The sequence below is a fragment of the Acinonyx jubatus genome, chromosome E1 (genome assembly GCF_027475565.1).
Source record: "Acinonyx jubatus isolate Ajub_Pintada_27869175 chromosome E1, VMU_Ajub_asm_v1.0, whole genome shotgun sequence".
NCBI lineage: Eukaryota > Metazoa > Chordata > Mammalia > Carnivora > Felidae > Acinonyx > Acinonyx jubatus.
Genome location: NC_069397.1, coordinates 48,479,761 through 48,503,047, shown reverse-complemented (window position 1 = coordinate 48,503,047; position 23,287 = coordinate 48,479,761). Strand labels below are relative to the sequence as shown.

Here is a 23,287-nt window from a genome sequence, read left to right as displayed (position 1 = left end):
GGGGTGTGGGGCTCTCGAAACCAAGTGGGGTTCGGCAGGCTGAAGGGGAAGCTCTTTGGCCCGCCCCAAGATGTCTCGAATGCATTCTCCGCATCGGGCGCCACCTCTCCCATAAATACGGACAGAGCCCACTCTCAATTTTTCACGCACATGGAACAGAGAATTCAGAACTGCAGCAAGCCTGAAACGCACTCCCACGTGGCTCTGGAATGCATAACTCATGCTGCAGTTCAAGGCCAAAGAGCAGGGAGGAAGCATCCCCGACCGACCGCACGTGCTAGGACTCTGCAGATAATTCCACCCCCGGGAGGGGCATTTGCATGGAAGTTTGGGGGATCAGTGGGTGGAACTGTGGAGCCTGCTTATGTGCATATCCACGCCGCACAAAATTCCAACAGGCTTGCTTAGCCTTTGAGGCCAGATGCTAAGGAAGAGTGAAGTGTCCAGTTCTAAGAAATAAGCCCAGAGTCCTGCGGGTCAACCAGAAAGCAGGAGCTGAGCACCTGTCCTGCGGCGGCCGCGGGCACCAGGGTTTGGTCTCCGCCTCCAGCACGTTTCCAGAAGAATACACCAGCTCCTAATTAATACATTTGCTAATTGGTCTTCACCACCAGGGGTTCTGCTTGTTGGCCACAGCCTCTTCTGTCGCTCTTTTTCAGGCTATTGGTTTTCCGGATTCGTTTCTCAGAGAAACAAATATTTCAATACGTTTGCCTTATTTCAGCAGGGGGTTCAAAGCCGGGGAAGCAGGAGAAATCCAGCCAGTCATAACAAGTGTGCCTGTCAACCGAGTGGACGGTCCCCACGTAAAGATTCAGGGGGTAAGAGAAAGAGGTTGGCTTAGAGAAGCCCCTCTGTGTGGCCACTTGAGAAGCGATCCCCCCTTCTGCGTCATCAAGAGCGGCCAGCCAGTGCTGGCTGTCCCATGGCTGCTGGCTCTACTGGAAAGACACAATTACATATTCCAGCCAGGCCCGCAGACCTCCTACTCTAGCGGAATTTATCTTAAAGGAGTCCAGAGTGTGGGTAAGCAATTATAAAACATACATCCCCGCCTTGTGGAATCGTTATATTGTACACCTGAAACTAATAGGACACCGTACGTTCATTATACTTCAATTAAAACTTTTTTTTTTTCTTAATGGGGAGCCTGGATGGCTCAGTCGGTTAAGCGTCCAACTTCGGCTCAGGTCGTGATCTCACGGTTCGTGGGTTCGAGCCCCGCATCGGGCTCTGGGCTGATGGATCAGAGCCTGGAGCCCGTTTCAGATTCTGTGTCTCCCTCTCTCTTTGCCCCTCCCCCACTCACGCTCTTCTCTCCTTCTCTCTCAAAAATAAATAAACATTAAAACATTTCTTTTCCTTAAATCCCCCTCAGCGTAGAATTGTCTTGCCCCAAATGCCAGTATCTCGTTGGCACCGCTAAGGGAACAAAGTTCAAAAGATCCCACTAGCATCCCCTGTGGGTGCCCAGAGTTGTGGAGTCTGATTATGAGAAACATCTAATACCGTTAGAGCTAAGGCTGAGCCCTAGGACAGCTGCCCCTGGTCCCCTAGTTCTCATCAGTGATACCTGCTCCCACTAATGGAAACCCATTTGAGTTAAACACAATAATTACAGTAATAATATCTCCTATTTACTGAGCTCCCCCTAAGCACCATGTTAAAGTACTCCCAAGCATAAGGCTAACTGCTTCCCTGCATTATCTCATTTAATCCTAATGACAACCTTGCAAGCCAGGCACTATTATCCCCGTTTTTCAGATGAAGAAAACCAAAGCTCAGAGAGGGTAAGTAATTTGCCAAAGGTCACACAGCCAGCAAATGCCAGATCCAGGATTTGAACCCAGGTCTAACTACATAGCCAGCCCCTGGCCCATTAGACCTTCTAGGACAGTGGCCCCCTCTCATCCCTGAATGCATATTAGGATCACTAGGGGAGCTTTTAAAATATACCCAGGCCAAGGTTCCTTTCCCAGAAATTATGACTTAATTTGCCCGGGATGGGGCCTGGACATCAGTATCTTCTAAAGCTCTCCTGGTGACTTAATGGGGAGAGCACCCATCTAGGACAAGGGCAAGGAGGGCAAGGGGCGAAATCAGGAAGTGGACACAACGCGCTTCAAAATTAAATGCGGCTTCTACGCTTTTTAAGCCTCAGTTTTATATTGCCCACACCTTTCTACCTTTATGCTAGAGGATCCTAAGTGTGCACCTGTTACTTACAGTAAGCAAGAACAATAGGTAAGTCCATAAATTGAACTTCTCTGCACTATTTTTTGTTTCGAAAGCTATTTGTCGGTTTAGATAAACCTTCAAACTTTGATCAGCAGCACCGGCACCTTAAAAGTGTTGGTTACATTTGGCTTTCTGTCGAGAAATGCATGTCTTATGGTCATAAGAACACATTTTAGTGCACTTGTGGTTAGTTATGACTCTAATTAAGGCAGAACCTCTTACTTAAAGCAATAAATATTTAGCCTCAGCAACCAAAATATAAACAGAACCATGATTCATGAATTTGCTTGCTCGTTCTTCCCCAGCTGCGGAAGTGAAGCGGCATATTCCATGATGCACGGAGACCGGGCAGGCCGCGCTGAGGAACAGAGGTCTTTCCCAGAAAGGACGCGTGGCGGTGCTTCCCCGAGTCCGAAGGGCAGCCTCGCAAATGACGAGTTTCGTAAGCTTGTCAGCACAACCGAATCACCAGAAGAACCCCCGGAGATTCCTAATAAGTCTAGGTAGGCCTCTGACTCTAGGTGATTCTGATGCCAACGGTCTGAGGACCAGAGTTTGATAAGTATTAGCAAGGTAAGTAGGAGGATGTCTTTGGAGTCAGGCAGGTGTCGTCCTACATCCGGTGCGTTCCCTTCTCCACGTGTGGCCTTGGGCAGAATTCTTTTTTTTTTTTTTTTTTAATTCTTTTTTTTAACGTTTATTTATTTTTGAAGGAGAGAGAGAGAGAGGGACAGAGCGTGAGCGGGGGAGGGGCAGAAGAGAGGGAGAGAATCGGAAGCAGGCTCCAGGCTCCCAGCTGTCAGCACAGAGCCCGACGCGGGGCTCGAACCTACAAGCTGTGAGATCACGACCCGACCCGGAGTCGGATGCTAAACTGACTGAGCCACCCAGGCACCCCTTCCTTTTTTTTAATGTTTATTTTTGAGAGAGAGAGTGTGCACGTGCGAGTGAGCAGGGGAGGGGCAGAGAGAGAGAGGGAGAGAGAATCCCAAGCAGGTTCCATGCTGTCCGTGCAGAGCCCGATGCGGGCTCGAACCCATGAATCATGACATTGTGACCTGAGCAGAAATCAAGAGCTGGACACTCAATCGACTGAGCCACCCAGGCGCCCCTTGGGCAGAATTCTTAGCCTCCCTCAGACTCCGTCTCCTCAGCCATGAAGGGGAAAAATGATTGTAATTATCTGATGCAGTTGTGGGAAAAGTTACGTAAGATAACGTATATAAAGCTCTGAGCAAGTTCCTTTGGCATAGCGCCTGCCGGAAGTGCCCAACCAAAGCCATCCGAAAAGGCTCAGAAAACAAAAAACAAACAACCCAAAACTACCCACGGACAGAAAACAGCAGAAGTTGCAGGCTGGCGACACACACTGGGTTCAGCCTTCTGACAGTGAGGTTTGGCACGAACAGTATTTTCTGAACTAATTTTGAATGTCATTAGACAGGGTCCTCTCTCCAGTTTGTGGACTCCCTAACACTGCCCGTGACTTAACAAAAAACAATCGTTTCTTCTGTTAGATTACCTGCCTGGCATCTGTATTTGTGACCTGGGTAGAAGACCATGCCTGTCCTGAGGAGTGTACATTCTATAACCTTCTAAAGAAGCAGGCTTCGTTTCTAAATATAAATACTCGTCCTTGCCAAGGATACCCGTAGCATACTAGTTTTCTAGAAACACAGGGCAGACGGGCCTCTGTTTGGACCGAGGACTCTGGCTGGCCTGGGGTGGCCTTGAGCGTGGTGATGGGGACATTCCAAGCCGGGTGGCCAATGTCCCAGAAGGAGACACAATTTGACTTCCACTGCGCCCCCACCAGCTGGCCCTGCCCGCCCCCCCCTCCCCAGGGCCCACAGCCAACATCCCTTGTCCCTCTCTCCCTCACCCAGCCCCACCTCTGACCTTTCTCCACCCCACCCCCTGCCCCAAACTGCACAGAAGGCCCAGGACGCAGAGCCTGCTTCCCAGTGGGAAAGCTTACGCAACAACCTGATAGCATTAAATTACAAACAACCAAGGTCTCTTAGAAGGCTGAGGATGCCAAATTCAACAGAATGTTTCCTCATCACCAAGGGGGAGGAAGGAACAGTTCTGCTCTTCAAATAAAACAAGAAAAGATTTTCCAGACAGAGAGGAGCAGTCAGTTAGGGGACAAACAAGGTGTGAGTTCTGTCCCGGGTAGGGAAGAGGTCTGCAGTGGGGAAGGGCGGGTCAGGGGCTCTGAACCAGGACAGCACTGGGGGCCAGGCTGGCGGGGGAGGGGGGGTCCGCATCAGCCAGGGGGCATGCCCCACAGGCCCTCTTTGTTTGGGAAAAAGTAGGGGCGCTCTGCTTTGCCCCCAGCTTCCCCCACGCCCCGGTTCAGTTTCTCCTCGCCCCTGCAGGGCGCAGGCCAAGCCCAGAGGAGCATCCTCACTCCTGCACGGGGCGAAGAGATGGCTCCAGGAGACGCTGCCTCATCCCATCAGCTGAGCAAGGCGGCTCAGCCAGGAAAGGAAAGGGAAGACAAGGAGGGGGGCCTGGGGCCCCGGGAACAGGGGAAGGCAGCGCGTGGCCTGACGTAGCGGGCTGGCTGCGGGGAGAAAGAAGCCGGGCTCTGGGTACTGTTTGTCCTACTCCGTTGCGAAAACATTGACCGCCTTCTCTCCTTCATCTGCTCTCAAGACTGGCCCCCTTACAGTGGGGTGCGCAGGCATCCCACTGAAGAGGAACCCGGATGAGGAGGAGCAGGTGGCCCAGAGGGAGCCCCAGCCTCCCTGCCGCCACCCGAGCCCCCTGGCCTCGCCCCTTGCACGCAGGGCTCTGCTTGACTTCCCAGAGTGCCCAGCAGCGTGCTGGGCAGAGAGGAGGAGGAAGGTTCTGGAATAGCTGACAGGAAGCCGGTTTGGAGAATGAGGAAGGGGAAATGTTTACCCCTATGCAAAGTTCACCTTCAGGCTTTCCTGAGAAAAGAGGAGGATGGCATCCGGCCCCCACCCCACCACGAAGTCAAGGGCTGTGCCCCACGGGTACCACAGTAAGCCGCACTTGTATGCCTCGCCCCCCCAAAGAAGAGTGTCCTCTCAAAGACTGAAATCCAGCTTCCGAGCAAAGTTTCCCAAGACTGAGTCTCAGAACACTTGGAAAGTTACCCATATGTTACTTAAATTGCCCACAGTGTTTGGTAGGAAAACCTTGTTCAGGGCCATTTTCCCATCCCCTTCCTGTTCTCTTTGTGGGGGACCCCCCGCCCCAGGTCTGTTTCAGCTGGGAACAAAGAACTAAAGAATCATGGGGGTTAGGAGGAGACATTCATGAGGCTGGGTGCCTCGTGGGCAGTACCCCAGCTGACCCTGCCAGCCATCTAGCGAGCTGGGTCTACAGTCCCCCCTTACAGGGGAGGAAACTGGGTTGTCCAGGGGAGCGGCCCGGTGGGCACCGATTCGTAAGTTGCGTGGAGATTCGAGCCCCATCAGGGCTCCCAAAGCCATTAGGTCTCTCCACCTCTCCACTCTGCCTCCTGCAGATTTAGAAAGATTCACACTGTTACAGAGGCTGAAGACATTTTCCTTGACAACCATGGGGTCCAAAGAAGCAGCCTAGGATTTTCCAGACGGCTGAGCAGTTAGCCGGGTATAACACAGCGTGAGTAACAACCATCATGCGGGTTGAGTAATGAGCTGGTGGAGGTCAAATGACATGGCCCCCTTGACCAATGGCCAGCCTCGGAAAGCCCTCCGCCCTGCTCCGCCTCAGTTTCCTCCTTTGGCCAACGGGGTGGTTGGAATGAAGATTGCTGAGATGTGCTCCTACCCTGGCATTCTTTGAATGCCGGAATATTCCTGGGGATTCTGTCACTTGCTTTTCTCACTTATCACCTGGGGCTCGGCAGAAATGAGTGTAGTCTTGTCCCCCTTCTCTGCCCTCAGCCCCACTGACATAAGAGGGGGTCTTTTAAAATTGAACGAAGTACTGGGAAGAGTAGGAGATGGCGGGGGGGGGGGGGCAAGCGTTACAAGCGTATGGGGTTTTCTCTGGGGCTTTCTCTGGGGGGAGGAAAGTGTCTGGGGTCCCCGCAGAGGTGATGACGGCATATCGCTGCGAATTTGCTCACTGCCACCAAATTGTACACATCAGAAACACATCAAAATGGTTAATTTTATGTTACAGAATCTCACTTCTATTTATTTAAGTTTATATATTTATTTTGAAAGAGAGAGAGAGAGAGAGCTGAAGGGACAGAAAGAGGGGAAGAGAGAGGGCATCCCAAGCAGGCCCCACACCGTCAGCACACAGAGCCAGACATGGGCCTCGATCCCATGAGCCCAGAGGTCATGGCCTGAGCTGAAAGCTAGAGTCGGACGCCCCACTGACTGAGCCACCCAGGCGCCCCTCACTTCAGTTGAAAAAGTTGACTAATGTCGCCTTCACTTGTGAAAACTTCCCACAATTCCACATGTCTTTAGAATGAAGGCCAAAATGGTTCTCCTCAAACAAAAGACCCTTGACCGCTGGCCCAGGCTCTCCCTTCGGCCTTGCCGCCCCCGACTTCATCTGCTTCCCCAAGCCCCAGACACACACACAGGCTCCTACTCTGTGGTCCTCCCGCCCCTGCCCGGGCTGCTCCGAGCTCCCTACCCTACAAATCCCTAGCTGTGGCCTACTCATTCTTCAAAACCGAAACCACTCGTGGAAGCCTTCGTGGAAGGAGGGAAGGAGGGAGGGAAGCCACCCTCCTGTGTGGGTGCGACGTCCTTGCACCCCCCTTGATCATGGAGTTCTCACCCAGAATTATAATCTCCTGCGTAAGTGCAGACTCCCGGCACTGTCTCCTGGAACTGCCTGCGGTGATGGTCTCTTTTCACACCGCCCGATATGGTGGCCACCAGCCACATGTGGCTTCTGAGCCCTTGAAGTGTGGCTCGTGTGTCTGGTGTACGAGACAGGGGAGCCCCCAATAGGTGGGGCTCAAGTTTTAACCTGCATCAAAGAAAAATCGCCCGCAGGACATGGTAAAGCACGGACTGCTGGGAAAACGCAGATCGCCAGGATCTACCCCCAGAGTTTCTGGGTCCGTAGTCTGAGGGGTGGTGAGGTCCTAGAATTTGCGCTGTTAAGTTCCACTGATCTAACCTGGAAGTTCTAGACTCCTACAGTCTCCACGTGGACATTCTCGCTCAGTGGTTCTCGGAGTGTGATCTCTGGACCAGCCTCATCAGCATCGCCCAGGAGCCTGTTAGAAACGCAACCTGTCCGCGGCCATCCCAGACTTACTGCGTCGGACCTGCGGGACCCCCAGGGGCCTCCGCGCATTAAAATCTTAGAAACACTGTTCTAGACTGTCACTCCTTAAAGCCAGGGGCTTTGTTGAATCTTTGCGTCTCCAGCACTGAGCACACTTCCTGGCTCGTAATAGGTGCTCAACAAATGCCCGTAGGAGCAAGGACGGAAAGGAAAAGTGGAACTTGCCCAGCTGGTAACTGTGTTTCTCACAGGGCAAAGTACTTCCCTCAGAGAGCAGGGCCCCCTTCCCCACAGCTAACCCTAATTCACTCTTTCCAAACGGTCTCGTAAAGGGGAGAGAGACAAGAGAAGGCAGGTCTTCAGATAAGAGCTCGGAGGCCATCTTCTTAGGGAACAGAGAGCTATCTATGCAGGGGCCACTTAGTGACACAGCTTATCCACCCCACCCGAGGTCTCCATGCCTTCTGGACTTGGGCCCTGGAGAGTCTGGATTCCAGGCTCTTCCATGCTTTCCAGGTGAGTGTTGACGCTGGCCATCTGGTCTGAGGGTCTCCCAGGTACGGAGAGGAGGAGACACAATCAGCTGACGCAGCAACCACTCCCAGCTTCCACGGCTTCTCTCTAGGGCTATTGTTACCAAGTACCAAGCACATTTACGTCCTCCTCCAGTCCTGGTACCTTTCTCTGACCGTTTCTCCAGACAGCTTTCCTGAACCGGACCAGCCAAAGACATCACTACGCAGGCAGAGAAACAACATCCTGAGAGATGAAGCAGACCGGCCACTGACAGGCTACGGGGACATGGCACCCAGGTCTCCTCGTACCACAGCTCCAATCCTCAGGGCACGAGACCCGGCTGCCGTCCCGGCAGCCAGTCGCTGGTGAAGTTCTCGAAGGGATCTGATCGGACAGATACCAGGTTAAAGGTGACAAACAAAAATGAAAGATCAGCACTCCCTTCTCGCCACTGGCCACGAGATGCACGAATGTTCTAGTTTCTAGGTAACTACAAATATTCTGCCGGACTAATAAGAAAGGCAGTTTGTGTCCTCTGACCTGGAGACACCGGAGGCCGTAGCTCAGGAGCTGGACAGCAGGGAACTCTCGCCAGGGGGCAATCTCCCCAAGCCCACCCCGACCCCCTCGGATGCAAGCACTTGTCTTAAAACTTATTTTAATCTTTTAGGACACACACACACACTTAAACCCTCTCTCCCCTACCTAGAGATAATTACTCCTAATCTTTTGTTGCTTTTGGTACCTCAAGGTTTTTCTGAGAACTGGGGAGCCTGGGTGGCTCAGTTGGTTAAGCGTCTGACTCTTGACTTCAGCTGAGGTCATAATCTCCCAGTTCATGAGTTCAAGCCCCGCATTGGGCTCTGCGCTGACAGTACAGGGCCTGCTTGGGATTCTCTCTCTTCCTCTCTCTCTGCCCCTCCCCTGCTCACACACACACACACTCTTTCTCTCTCTCTCTCTCAAAATAAATAAATAAACATTTTTAAAAAAGATTTTTGAGAATTGGTATGCTTATTTTGACATAATAAAATCATACTTGGCATACTCCTTCGTAACCTATTTCACTCCCTGAAAAGTATTTAAGGTAAATGTTTCCAGGTCGATAATATGCATCATTTCAGTAGTTCCTTAGTATTTCTTTCAATGTGCCTATCTTCCTTAAGCACCCCTCTCTTGCTGGACACTCAGGTAAAGCCCAACTCTTTTTAAAAAAAAAAAAAAAAAACCTATGCAGGGCACCCGGGTGGCTCAGTCGGTTGAGCATCCAACTTCAGCTCAGGTCACGATCTCACGGTCTGTGAGCTCGAGCCCCACATCGGGCTCTCTGCTGTCAGCACAGAGTATTCTTTGGACCCTCTGTCCCCTTCTCTTTCTGCCCCTCCCCCACTCTCGCACGCACTCTCTGTCTCTCTCAATAATAAATAAACTTTAAAAAAAACAACCTATGCAATGAGCACCCCCTCACATACATCATTGTGCATTGGCTAATTATTCCTTTAAAAGGAGGAACTGATGGGTCGACAGGCATATTTTCCAAGCCTGGGGTCCTCACTGCCGAATTGTCCCCGGCACTGCAGCTGTCTTAGGAAGTGAGGTCCCCGGGGCGGAGGGGGAGACTTTCCCAGAGCACATGGGCACTGAGCTGGGGGCTGAGGGAGGCAGATTTATGTGGTGGGGAGACCACCAACTTCAACTTGGGTGCTGGCTCCACCCTCGCAAGCTGTGACCTTGGGCAAGTTATTCGGCCTCCCTGAGCCCCTCTCCTTCTTCATCTGTAAATAGAGATGTGACTCCCTACCTTTCAACAATGTAAGGTTTAGCGAGAACATATTTGTGCCCTGAATGTTTCCTGAATGAATGAAATGAATTCATGGGTGGAGGAAGAAAGGGATGACTGAAAAAAAAAGATAAACAGGAAAGAAAAGAAAGGAAGGAGAAGGCCAAAGTTTGCAAGGGCAATGGGATGAAAGTCAAGATGAAGTGTACTTGCTGGAAGGTCCGTGGACTGAGGGCAGGTCTCCTGAGGGAGTCCAGGGGTGAGGGGTGGGGGTGGGGAGGAGAGAAAGGGGTGGTCGAGGCTGAACAAAAACGCTCTTATTTCCCAGTTTATTTCTTCCCTGGGAGCTGGTGGCTGGCGAGCAACCTGTCTGCGGCCAGAACATTCTAACAATGGCCAGAAGGCCTGCACGTGAGCTGGTCCTCCCAGAGACAGAACCACACAGCTCGGCCTTGGCCCGGCACCCACGGTGGGACGCACCAAGCCCGGCAGAGCCCCTACCTTGACGAGTCTGCCACGATCCAGTGAAGGGACCCACGCTCCCGGCCAGCTCACACTTCTGAGCCCACGGGCCGTTGTCTCCTGGAAACCAAAAGAAGCAACACGTAGAGATCAACGGGCTTCTGGACTCTTTTGCCAATTCTCCCTCCCTCGTCCATATCCCTGTGCAGCATAGGGGACTGGGCAGAAGGACCCGTAAAAACAATTATGATCCCTGCCCTCAAAGAACCATCCAGTTATGTGAGGCCTTCAGAGAGGTGGGCTTTCCCTGCCCCAAGCTAAGCCCCAGGGTGAGGTTCTTGGCTCAGATGCTTTTGCCTTTTCATAAAGTTTTACGATGGTCCTCAGACCCACAGCTATGTTATTGGGTGCCTCTGATGCACCCAGCGCCTCACCTACACTATCTCACGATCGTCCAACACGCTTTGCAGTAGATGCCATTGGAGGCTCACTTAGAAAACACGCTTAGAGATGTTAAAGTGCCTTTTCCAGATTCAAACCGGGTCTCTGCCTGACCTGAGAGCAGTGTTTTCAACCGCTGCCCCCATTCCAGACTGGCACCTGGGACCCGATGCGCCTGAGCTGCCGGAGGACTGCACACACCAGCAACGCCAAGGTCACTCGTTAAAAGTTGAGAGCGCCACCCAGAGGGCCCTCAATCAACACAGAAGAGGCCGGCAGGGCACCTGCTCTCGGCACAAACTTTTCCAGGGGCTCAGCCTTGGAGGCCCCAGTGGACAGGTGCTCCGCACTCGGGCCGACAAACACTAGCAGGAGGCCGAGTTCAAAGCAAGCCCCCTGCCCGGTGAGAAAGGATCACTTAGCCCAGACTCTGCCCTTGAGGGGGGTGCAGGTAGGGTTATCGAGTAGATCTCAGCGAGCTGGCTGTGTCGTTACTACTTCACCTGTAAACCAGAGGAATGTGTTTTCTCTTGCCGTGCGGCCGACTTTGTCCTTGATCTGGCCCACCAGGCGGTCCATCTCCCGGAGAGCTGCTCCATATGGCCTCCGACCCCGTCGGTCTGCGGAGAGCCGTGTCCCGGATAAGGGTACATGCATATGAGCCAGGGCCACGTACAGCAAGAAGGGCCTTCCGCTGGCACTGAAACGGGAAAGCCAAGAGGGGGTCCTCCAGAAGGCTCTGCTGGCCTGTTGAGGGTCTCTGTGGCTCTCCCTCGCCTCAGAGAAAAGCCCCAGAACTCCTTCCGCCCCAGGTGCTCAGGAAGTACCCATCGCTCCACAACGTTCCAAGGGAATGTGGAGATAATCCGGTTAGCCGATCAACAACTGGGAGTCATTGTAATAATCGTTACTGCCCTTTAACACTTACTGAGAGCCTGTGAAATGTGACTCGTGCTGACTAAATTCGCCCTCATACTAACCCTCAGGTTCCCTTTCCCAGATGAAGCATCGGAGGCTCAGGGGGACAGGGCTTGTCCAAGGTTCCCCAATTCGTAAGTGGTAGAGTCTGGATTCAAACTCGCATCTGGCTGACAGCAAAGCGTTTGGTCTTAACTGTTGCACGTTAAAACCCAGTGCAAACATATTTTAAAATTGTATCTGTTCTTTTGCAGGATCCCGGCCGTCACATCCATTCACAGCCTTGGCCCTTCCCTAAGAGATGAATGGATGACTCAGGTTGACCACAGGCCATTCCAAGGACGCACATGACCGCCGCGGAACATCTAGATCAAGGATCCGTTACAGGCCCAGGCGCTGGCTGCCCCTATTCTCACCCTGAAGATTCCCCCTCCTGGGCGTGGAGGGACCTGGGTGGCCTCTGCTTCCTGTCTGTCTCCCACCCCCATTCCCAGGCTAGGATCAGGATCCAGGCGGCTGCACAACCACAGCCTCACCCCTGCCTGAAGCAGTAGGGACCTTCCCCGGAGCCCCCTCCCACAGACCTTGCCTACGGGGGAGGGCGTCTCCCAGGGGACACAGTAAGGGCGAAGGGAGAGCTCAGTCAAGTTCATACAGAGCCGTGATAGAAGCATGGCTCTTTTTACCCCAGCTCCCTCCCCCAGGGATTTAAAAAAAAATTTTTTTTTAATGTTTATTTTTGAGACAGAAAGAGACAGAGCATGAACGGGGGAGGGTCGGAGAGAGAGGGGGACACAGAATCGGAAACAGGCCCAGGCTCCGAGCTGTCAGCACAGAGCCCGACGCGGGGCTCGAACTCATGGACTGTGAGATCATGACCTGAGCCAAAGTCGGACACTTAACTGAGCCACCCAGGCGCCCCTCCCTCCCCCAGAGATTTGATTTTCAAGTTGCTCCTTGCTTTTTTTTACTGATCCTGACTTACAACGCTCCTCATCAAGTCCTCTCAATGCCCCCAGCTCTGCTTCAAACTGCACCCTGCGGAGCCCCCTGCATCCTGGACCCCGGCGTGGGGGGGGGGGGGGAGGGGAGGGGAGCAGATCCTTGGTAGGGAACAAGGGACGCCCGCTTTGCCTGTACTCTGCTCTCTGTCGGGCATAAAACTCAGGACACATGTCCCACGACAGGGGCCTCTCCTTCTTCATTTCAACCAACAGTTTCTCTGCAACATTTCTAGGGTGGCACTGTCCAACGCAGCAGTCATGGGAGTCACATGTGGCTGTTTAGGATTCAATTAATGAAAGTTAAATAAAATTAAGCATTCGGCGGGCGGGGGATGGGCTAGATGGGTGACGGGTCCTAAGGAGGGCACTTGTTGTGATGAGTACTGGATGTTGTAAGTGAAGAATCACTGAGTTCTCCTCCTGAAACCAATATTGCACTGGGTGTTAACTCACTAGAATGTAAATGAAAAAGAACAAACAATTATAAGAATTCCATGTCTCACCTGCTACAACAGAAATGAGCCTTGAAGACAGTGCTAAGTGAAATAAGCCAATCGCCAAAGGGCAAAATACTGTATGATTCCATCTATAGAAGCTACCTAGAGTAGTGAACTTCATAGAGACAGAAACTAGATTGGTGGGTACCAGGGACTTGGAGGGATGGGGGAAACAGGGAGTTGGTGTTTAGTGAGCACAGGGTTTCAGTTTGGGATGCTGAAGAAAATTCTGGACATGCACTGTGGTGACAGGTGCACGACAATGTAAATGTACATAAAGCCACCGAACTGCATACTTAGAAAGGTAAATTCTGTGATATGCGTATTTCCCACTACATATACATATATAAAATATATATATATACACATATATATGTATACATATATATGTATACATATACATATACATACGTATATATACATATATATATACGTATATATATATATATATTTAATTCAGTGTTTCAGTTGCCCTAGCTGAGTATCTCCAATGCTTAGTAGCCACAAGTGGCTGGTTGGCTACATCTTGAAATGCACAGATAGAGAACGTTTTTATCCTTGGGGAGGGTTTTATTGGATAGTGCTAACTGACGTCTGTTGACTGCTCTCCCACAGACAATAAGGTACAGTTGCATAGGTTTGTCCTGCACCAGGACGTCCTGCTGAGAAAATGAATCGATACCTAATTCCAGCCCACAATCCACCGGCCAAGCTGTGTTCCCCAGGCAGAGATCTGCACCCACCCAGAGGGGGCGCCTTTTTCTAACAGGTCGCTACCATATTGCAGTGGCGTGCTGGACGGAGCTGGGTCCAATTTCAGGAATTTTGAAGCCAGTTGTTAAACATGGCCATCGTTAAAAATTAAATGATACAAACTTACGATCAAATAAATTATATGAAAAACGAAGGCAACACATTCTTATGACTTATCACATCCCGATCATTCTACTACATTCCACGTCGAGATGATCTGTTGTATCCGTGTGACAGAAATACCATCTGGCAGTGTCCCCCTGCACATCTCTTACCAACTCCACATTCAGTGACATCTTCTGGTGGCCTGAAATTAGTCACGGTGAGAGTATTCATACTACAGAAATGGGCAAATGTTCCAAATCAGGGCTTTTTTTTCCCCCCAGAGTGCTGGCTGTTACACGTTTACGAGCTCACCGCACGTATGGGCTGATGTGGAGGGCAGGGTCCCGCTGCCCACACTGTCCCATTCCCGTCATCATGTCCCAGACTCCTGCCCATGATCCAAGTCCCGTCAGCGCCCCGGGCCAGTGGCTGCGAGACATGTGCAATTCAGAGACAAGGCAGCCTAGACAGATGGGAGGCACAGGCTCTGAGACCTACACCCAAATCCCTGGAATTTTTATTTCATGGCTGTGGGACCCTGGGCAGTTAACTTAACCTCTGTTGTCTGTACAATAGGGACGATTATACCTCCCTGATAAAGCTGTGATTATTAACTGCCTGTAGTAAGCATTTAATAAACGGTAGTCTTTTTATTGATAATTCCGAGTAACACATGATGCATGGTGTCCAGGGATATACCTCCTTCCCTGCACCCTGATGCCGTGCTGGAATTCAGAAAGTTAACGTCTGGAGGAAACGAAACCACACAAAACTGGCTCCCTGGGGATGTCTATCCCCCAAGCCACCCCTTCCACAGGCTCTGTGCTGCATAAAAAATAAAAAGTGGAGAAGGTCAGTTGCTTTCCAGTAAAGAAATAGGTTGATTATAAAACAGTATGATTCCATTTTTGTTTAAAAATATGTGTGTGTGTGTGTGTGTGTGTGTGTGTGTGTGTGTCTATGCCTCAGCACAGAATGAGGCTAGAAAAACTTGCTCAAATCTACCGAAAGGGGTTATGTCTGGGAGGTGGCATTTAGGGTGATTTTTCTGTTCCCTATCTGTTGGTCTCTGTATTCAGAGATTTCTGAAGGGAACACATATTATTTGTGTGGCAGAATGAGTGGAGTGGTGAGCAGAGAAGGAAAAAAAAAAAAAAGTAAGATGCCAGACAGGACATTCCAGGAGAGAGAGGACAGGGCACGGCGTGGAGATGTGCTAAAGATTAAAACCCAGGACAGCCAGGGGCGCCTGGGTGGCTCAGTCGGTTAACCGTCCAGCTCAATTTCGGTTCAGGTCGTGATCTCAAGGTTGTGGGACTGAGCCCCACGTGGGGCTTTGTGCTGACCTTGGAGCCTCTCTCTGTCTCTGTCTCTGTCTGTCTCTCTGCCCCTCCCCTGCTCACACTCACTCTCTCTCAAAATAAATAAATAAATAAACTTAAAAACAAAAAACAAAAAACCCAGGACAGCCGAATCCGGAGAAAACCATCTGATCTGAAATAGAAAGTGGCAGGTGAGGGGCCCCCACGTCCCATGAAAGGTGTCCACTGGGCGCCCGGCCGGAGGGCCAGAAGGAGCAGGCACCTGCCTGGTTGGTTTCCAGCCTCGGACAAGAGGTCTCCCTTGGCTTGGACTTGCTCCCACATTTCTCTGCCTTTCTCTGACCTTCAGCGTCACAGACCGCATTCTCACACCCACACTTGAACCCAGTTCCCTACTTCAGAAGAGCACAGGGGCTTGATTTTAAACAGCAAGCAAAGCTCTTTACTGGCGAAAAAGGAGAGAGCAGGTGTCATGGGCTCCTGGGTCACGGAGTTGCCTGTCCCCTGCGCCTCCCGGGCTCTGGGACTCGACGCGGAACCTCAATAGGGAATACAGACTCCGTCCCAACCTGGGTCCCTTCCAGCCTTCGCCTCCTTCCTGCTTCGAGACTCTTTCTCTATATGCCAGCTTCTCGCACACTTCACCTTCTGCCCTCCCGTGCCTTGGTCATGCTATTCCTCTCCCGGCAGTAACCTCCCTGGTGTTTTGCCTAAAAACACTTAGTCAATTCTTAAGATCCAGCTCAAATGCCACCAACACGCCTCCTCTGCTCCCAGGTCCTGGATGGCCTCCTGCTCCCGGCCCCTCTCTTCCCCCCTCCTTCACCATACTCATCAGCACTGATGGCACAACCTGTGTTAAAGCCAGCTTTCCACAATTCTGTCTCCCCACTAGCCTGGGAGCTCCCCACTAGCCTGGGAGCTACTCAAAAGCAAGGACAGATCTAATTCCTGTTTGTATCCCTAGCACAACACCGGGCACATCTTTAGGGCGAGATAAAGTCCCTCACTCATTATTCACTCATTCGATGAATATTTACGAAGCTCCAAATAGACGCCAGGCACTGAAATAGAGCAAGGAACATGATAGATATGATTTCCACCTCCTTGGAGCTTAACATCTGATTGGAAACAGGAGAGGAAAATGCAACTGAAAAATTAATCAGGTAATTATTTACAGATTAGCAGGAGCGACGGAGGAGGACTATACGCAGGGCGCTGTAGGACGGTGTAACTGGGGGGACCAAGCCGCCTTTGGGGTGAGGCAAGAGATCCCTGGGATGGTGACGCCTGCAGGACGGGATCTACAGGCGGGCGGTGCAGATGGCCACTGGAGGCAGGTGGAACGGCACTGGGGAGACCCTGCAGGAGAGGAAGACACCAGGCCCCACTGCCCAGCTATCTGCTAGCTCATCTTGCCCTCGCTCTGTATTCATCGGAGCATTCGCACACGAGAGAGGGGCTAGAAGGTGCGGGGGGCCAGGCACGAGCTTGGAGCCCTGAGGCCGGTGACAGGTTGGTGTAGGTGGGTGCTGGGTGAGGGGCAGGTGAGGGGCAGACCAGCAGGGGGAGAGCGGGGTGGGGTGGGCTCGAGGCAAGTACAGGAGGGGATCGAGACCTTGACAGGGGTCCTGGGCTCCAGTCCAGGCAGGCGGGGTTGGGGTGGGGGAGGTGCTTATTTGTCACCTGTGTATCTCTGGGACTCGTTCTGAGTGATGAAGGCCCCGCACGTTGGCCACGTGCCCTGATTTCAAATATCCTAAGCTTTGGTTCACACCGAGGCCCAGCACCGCCCCCCTTGCTGGGCCCTGTATTCTCAGTCCCAGAGGCTGGGAGGTGTGGGAGACTGGCAACTCCGTGACCCAGGAGCCCATGACATCTGCTCTCTCTTTTTTTTTGGCTAATGAGGAGCTTTGCTTGCTCTCTAAAGCATCTAAATCAAGGGTTAGCTTTGGGCATGCTGCCAGGTCAAGGGAATAAATTCAACTAAAGATCTGGGAAGCCGGTTAAGCGTCTGCCTCTTGGTTTCGGCTCAGGGCGTGATCTCGCGGTTCAGTAGTTTGAGCCCCACGTCGCGCTCTCTGCTGATAGTGTGGAGCCTGCTTGGGACCCCCTCTCTCCCTCTCTCTCTCTCTCTGCCCCTCCCCTGCTCTCTCTCTCAAAATAAATAAATAAACAAATTTAAATTCAACTAAAGATCTAAGTAAAAACTTTCAAAGAAGTCTAGGGGGGCTTCCTGCCGAGAAGAAGCGGGAAATCCCACCCTAGGGACTCCTGGCGGTTTTGACAAACAGGTCCGGGTGGGGAGAGTGGGGCCCAGGCCCTGGGGGCAGGGGTCACACAGGAGGAGTACAGATCTAGGGACCTTTCTTGCTGATGCTCCAAAAGTCATGGATGAATTGGCAAGTCAGATCCTAAAGAAATCAGCACGCGTCAGGATTGTTTCCCGTAAAGTTAAAAGACAACGGGATTCATGTGACTTTTCACTTAATAACTGATTAATAAATCAGCAAAACTCTTCACCTCCTTCGTACGATAAGGAGATTGTTTGTGGAATTTTCTGTTCTGGAGCTGATTGGTGGAGGAACAGCCCGTGCCCCCTGGCGAGCATTCAGCAGTCCCCAGCCGGCCGCTACCCCTCCTCGGACACCTGTGCTGTCCAAATCGCAGCAAAAGCAGCACTGAACTGTCCCCTCCAGCCATGAAGCATCCACCTGTCACAGGGCACGGGGAGCTGAACCATCTCGCAGCCCCAGGGAGCACAGACGTGTTCAACCCTCCAGAGGGGCGAAGGAGCTTTGCCCGTTTACATGAGCCATCTGAAAAAAAGCCAGTGTTTCTCAGGAAGGCCCGAAAAACTTATAAGATGCAATCCCTGAAGCCCCAATAGGCTGCCCTCCAGATTTAGGCCGTAAGTAGGTTTTATTATCAAGAAAAAATTGCTGCCTCTGCTCCGCCTGTAGCCCTGCTCTCCAGAAAAACCTGTGGTTGAGCAAGGGCTTGGGGGCATCCTTGCACGTTCAAGGACTGATGTGATCTGTTTTCCACAGGTGGAGTCTGTTTTTTATTCTGCACAGGCAAACAGGCACCCGGCATGTTATTTCTTGCCCTCTGAGGTTAAGGCTGTGGGGCATATGAGAGAAACTGCTGGAAGCTGTTCCACTGCCCTGGAGGAGTCTGCAGTCTTGGGAGAAAGTTGAGCCGCGCACACAGGGGCTCATGAGAGGCCAGAGAAAAGGCAGCTGTGAAGGGTCAGGGCACGGCTGAAGTGATGGGGTGGGGGCGACCGTGTGGGCACATGCCTGCCCCCCACCGTCTGTGTATCTGCACCGGGCCGGGGCGCACGCCGTGGCACGGTTTCTGCTCTTTGTTATTTTTAACGAGTCATTTCTAACACTGAAGGATCAGGGGATTTCACGCAAGGGCCAGGTGTCTTGTGTGTGGCCTGGGCTTTCAAGGGCTCACCGCTCCCTGAAGCCTTACACTCAGTCTGCTTCCCTCTGTCCTAGATGCTGGAATTTGCAACCCGTGTGCATTATATTGAATAACGGCCCCCAAACGTATCTAGGGTCTCATCGCTGGAAACTGTGAGTGGCGATGCCACTGAATTAAGGATCTTAAGATAGGGAGATTCTTATATATAATCACAATAATTATGGAAGAACTTAAATATAATCACAAGTGTCCTTAAAAGAGGGAGACAGAGGGAGATTTGACTACAGAAGACAAGAAGGCAAAGGGACAATAGAAGTGGAGAGTAGAATCATGTGGCCGGAAGCCAAGGGATGCCAGCAGCCACCAGAAGACAGAAGAGGCGGGGTGCCTGGGTGGCTCGGTGGGTTAAGCCTCCGACTCTTGATTTCGGCTCGGGTCACAGTCTCACGGTTTGTGAGATCAAGCCCCGCACTGGGTTCTGGGTTCTGCGCTGTAAGTGCTTGGGATTCTCTCTTTCCCGCTCGCTCTGCCCCTCCCCCATGTGCGCATGCTCTTTTTCTCTCTCTCAAAATAAATAAGTAAACTTAAAAAAAAAAAGGGGGAAGACAGAAAAGACAAGAAACATTTCTCCCCTGGAATCTCCAGAAGGAAACAGCCGTGTTGATACCTTTGATTTTAGCCCCATGAGACTCATTTTGGGTGTCCAGCCTCCAGGTCTAAAGGAGAATAAACTGCTGTTGTTTTAGCCAATAAGGTGGTGGTACGTTTGTTACAGCAGCAACAAGAAGCTAATACACCCTGTCAATTAATGAATCAACAAATGCCTTGAGTGCCCAGAATACAGAGGCAGACCCTCCCGTCCAGAGCTTATAGGAGAGGACAGTAGAGCGTGATCTGAGCAGGGAGATGGGAGGGTTCCTAGGAACTCTGGGAACACCCCTGCGGAATTTCTACCCCAGGCCTGGAGACTCCAGGGGAGGCTCTTCTCCAGCTTCATTTCCAGGGGACACGCATGTATCCATCTTTGTGGGACAGGGGAATGCCACCACGGCTGGGGGGAACACTGAGGCCAGGGGACAGCACGTGGGGACCAGGGGACTCCTTACCTCGCGTGTTGGATGAACTGGGTAGCTTTCTCCGCATATTTCTGCGCGAGACCGCTCAGGTTCACCGGCTGCTCCACGATGTTGAGGTTTTCATACAGAGGAAGGGCCACGTCCGTGTAACAGTCCCTCTCGTGGGTCCTGTGCGGGAACCACAGACAGCATTCATTTCCGCGATTGAAACAGCCGTGGTGTAGAACAAAATGCTTTTATGCGGCAACACACGTAAAGACAAAACACTTAATAACCTGGCCCCAGATGATTTGTCCAGTCTGCCATTTCCTCCAAGGGTAAAACCAATAAAACACCTTCTCTTCTCTGCCAACAACGATTATGCTCCTCAGACAGGCCTGGCCACTCCGCAAAGCTCACAAAGGCTTCCGTGAGCTACAGAAATCGTTCCTCCCATTTTGTCGGGAGAGAAACTGAGGTCCAAACAAACTAAATTACTCAAGCAGAGCCCCATAGCCAATGAATAGCCCCCATCCCTGGCTCTCTCCACTGACCTCCCTAAATGATGCCTTCCATCTCTGGGGTGCTAATGCTTGGTGCTTTCCTAGGTCGGCCATCGGGACTCTGTGTGACATGACATCTAACAAAAACACAGATGGCCAGGGACAACTTAAAAGTTTCAAACCATGTTAGGAGAATTGGGAGAAGCTTTAGCCATTGGAAACAGTGGGGGTCAAACCAGTTTTATCTCCTGAAAAAAACAAAAAAACAAAAAAACCCTCAGCCCTTGGTCTTATAGATGGAGACGAACCTCGCATGCGAATGTCCCAACACATGTGGCTGAATTAGGACTCTGGCCGTGACCGTGGCAAATCACCTAAGCTTTTTTTATTTTTAAAGCAAGATTCTGGGTTTTTTTTAATGTTTATTTATTTTTGAGAGAGACAGAGAGACCACAGGTGCAAGCAGGGGAGGGGCAGAGAGAGAGGGAGACGCAGAATCCGAAGCAGGCTCCCAGCTCTGAGCCATCAGCACGGAGCCCAACGTGGGGCTCCAACTCACGAACCATGAGATCACGACCTGAGCCGAAGTCAGATGCTGAACTAACTGAGCCACCCAGGCGCCTGTCGATTCTTTTTTATTTTTTTTAAGTTGATTTATTTATTTATTTTTTTTTTTAGAAACAGACAGAGAGGGAGCAGGGGAGGGGCAGAGAGAGAGGGAGAGACAGAAAATCCCAAGCAGGCTCCGCCCTGTCAGTGCAGAGCCAGACGAGGGGCTCAAACTCATGAACTGGGAGATCATGACCTGAGCCGAAATCAAGAGTCGGGAGCTTAGTTGCCTAAACCCCAGGCGCCCCCACCTAAGCTCTCAGAGCCCGACTCCTCACCTGCAGCGCGCCCCTTTCCTCTGAAAGGGCCAAACAAGACAACAAATGGTTAGCACTTCGCACGTTGTACGGCATACTAGCAACTCCATAAACACCGAGGCCCTCTGCCCTGGCCGCCAGGGAACCAGGAGAGAAGCCGAGAAACGTGGAGAGAGAAAGGGTACTGAGAGCCATCTCCGGGAGGAACTCTGTCCTCGTGGTGCAGATAAGCATCAGAAAGAGACGAAAATCCCTCATCACACTTTGATGCAAACCCCGCCCCCCCTTACAAAAGCTTGGGGGACAAGGTGAGACTGGGGTCAATAATTGTCAAGGCCACAGTCTGTGAAAAAGAGGAAAAGGTTATGACTCTACTGGGCATCCTCATGCTAACCCCATCGTTGGTGTCACATGTTTTAGGTTTTTATGACCTTGTGGCAACTCCACCATCAGCTAAAATATCTCCCTTCCCCCCCCCCCCCCGTCTCCCACTAAGCCACCCCCCCCTTTTCTTTTCTATTCGATTTAACATGGATTTAAAGGGGCCTGGCTGACATGTCATACCAAGTGTGACCACAGATGTGCCCCCCAAGCCGCAGCTGGTAAGGAGGGCAGCGATGAGACGTATCACACTTCACTTCGCCCCCTGCGACGTGCACACGAAGCCACCTGGCGTCTTGTGAAAAGGGAGGCCTGGGATGGAGGGGTGGGCGTCTGAAATTCTGCTTTTCTAACAGGCACCCGGATGACAGCCACGCTGCTGGGCCAGCGACCACCCTTCGTGCAGCAAGTAGGCTCTAGACTCAGAGGGACCCAGACGGGGAACCCGTGTCTCTACCTCTTACAGCTCCAGGGTGACCTGGGCAAGCGGGCCCTTCCCTGTACCTTCACTGGTTTCCTTACTTGCAAGGTCAGGATAAATACCCACCACACGCACGCAGTGGTCCCACGGCTTCCAGAGCCCGTGACAATGTCTCAATAAACGGCCATTATTATGTTAACTATTGTGTTATTCATGAGCCAGCTAAGGCTTCCCTTCCCCGCCCCCTCCTGGGGGACTACACCCTTAGGACTTCACCTTGCTCTGGAGCCCACTCTCTGTTCCTTGGATCGGATTACCTTGACGGTCCGTCCCCGTCCCCCCGTGGACACGCTGGACAAGGAGGGTGGTTGTAGCCCGGGGTATCGGTGCAGCCCATGTCGTGGCTGTATGGGATTCCAAAGTAGTAATCAAAACCTGGAAGAGAAGCAATCGGTGAGCACCCCCACTTGGCTTCTGTGCTGTGAGCCTGCATTCTTACACCCAGGACAAAAATTTAATTTTCCATGATTTAATACTGCAGTGCTGTGGAGTATATAATTAAAAGAGGATTTGATTAATATCCCTTTGTAGTATGCAAAGAAAACTCTTTGCTGGGTTCTGGCTGTAAGACTAGATTTGCAAAACATCTTGGGATTAGAGTTAACCCAGAGTGGGAGGAAGTGGAGAGAATTATTGAACACCTACCATCCCGGGGCAGTTATGAACACACTCAGTAAGCATTTGATGAAAATCAAGAACATGCATGGTACTTCAAGGAAGAAAAGAGACTGCCCTCAAGAGACTGAAGGGGAAGCAAGATATATAGATGAAACTGTAAGAGGTTGGGATGCGGGGAATGGAGAACGAGGACAGGGTACCAGGGAAGAGACACAAGAAGCAGGAGGCGATATGAGTAAACCTGGAGATAGGAAACAAGGCACCTCAGAATGCCCAAGTCGGCAGGCCTTTCCAGACTATCTGGTCCAGGGACACAAGTATATGGCAGGTGCTCTCGCTTCTCAGTCCCAATGGCAGACTCCACGAATCCAAGATGGCACCACTTCCTGCTGAGCAAGATCCACTCTCAGTATCCCTCATCACAGGAACTCCAGAAATACGCACTCAAGGTGTCGACACCCTGATCTGGTTCAACCTCCTTACTTGTCAAGGAGGAAGAAAGACCAAGTGGGAAAAGTAAGTTCTGCACTAATTTTTAGTCAGTGGAAAAGCCAGGTCCACACTTCCTTCACCTGCCGTTCTTAAAAAGCACATGTAGAAGATGCCATGGCAGCCCAACTGGAAAATGGGGCACAAGGGAAGAGAGGGGGAGGAAGGAGCACTGGAGAGGCGGAGGGAGTTGGAGAGGGTGC

At 51.6% G+C, this 23,287-nt stretch overlaps 1 protein-coding gene across 5 annotated transcripts in view; it reads right to left on the bottom strand.

Moving 5' to 3' along the window:
• ARSG (arylsulfatase G) overlaps positions 1-23,287 on the bottom strand; it is a 108,090-nt gene that overhangs the window by 18,465 nt on the left and 66,338 nt on the right. For 4 of the 5 annotated variants that reach the window (XR_008294218.1, XM_027047886.2, XM_053212192.1 and 1 more), the window contains exons 5-8: positions 22,235-22,352; positions 19,798-19,935; positions 11,161-11,357; positions 10,256-10,336 (exon numbers count right to left, since the gene is read on the bottom strand). Coding sequence is in view for 4 of the 5 variants with exons in the window: in XM_027047886.2 (XP_026903687.1) it covers positions 10,256-10,336; positions 11,161-11,357; positions 19,798-19,935; positions 22,235-22,352 (534 nt within the window). In the remaining variant the exon portion in view is untranslated. The remainder of the gene's footprint in view (positions 1-10,255; positions 10,337-11,160; positions 11,358-19,797; positions 19,936-22,234; positions 22,353-23,287) is intronic. The other variant, XM_027047887.2, reaches the window with a different exon arrangement.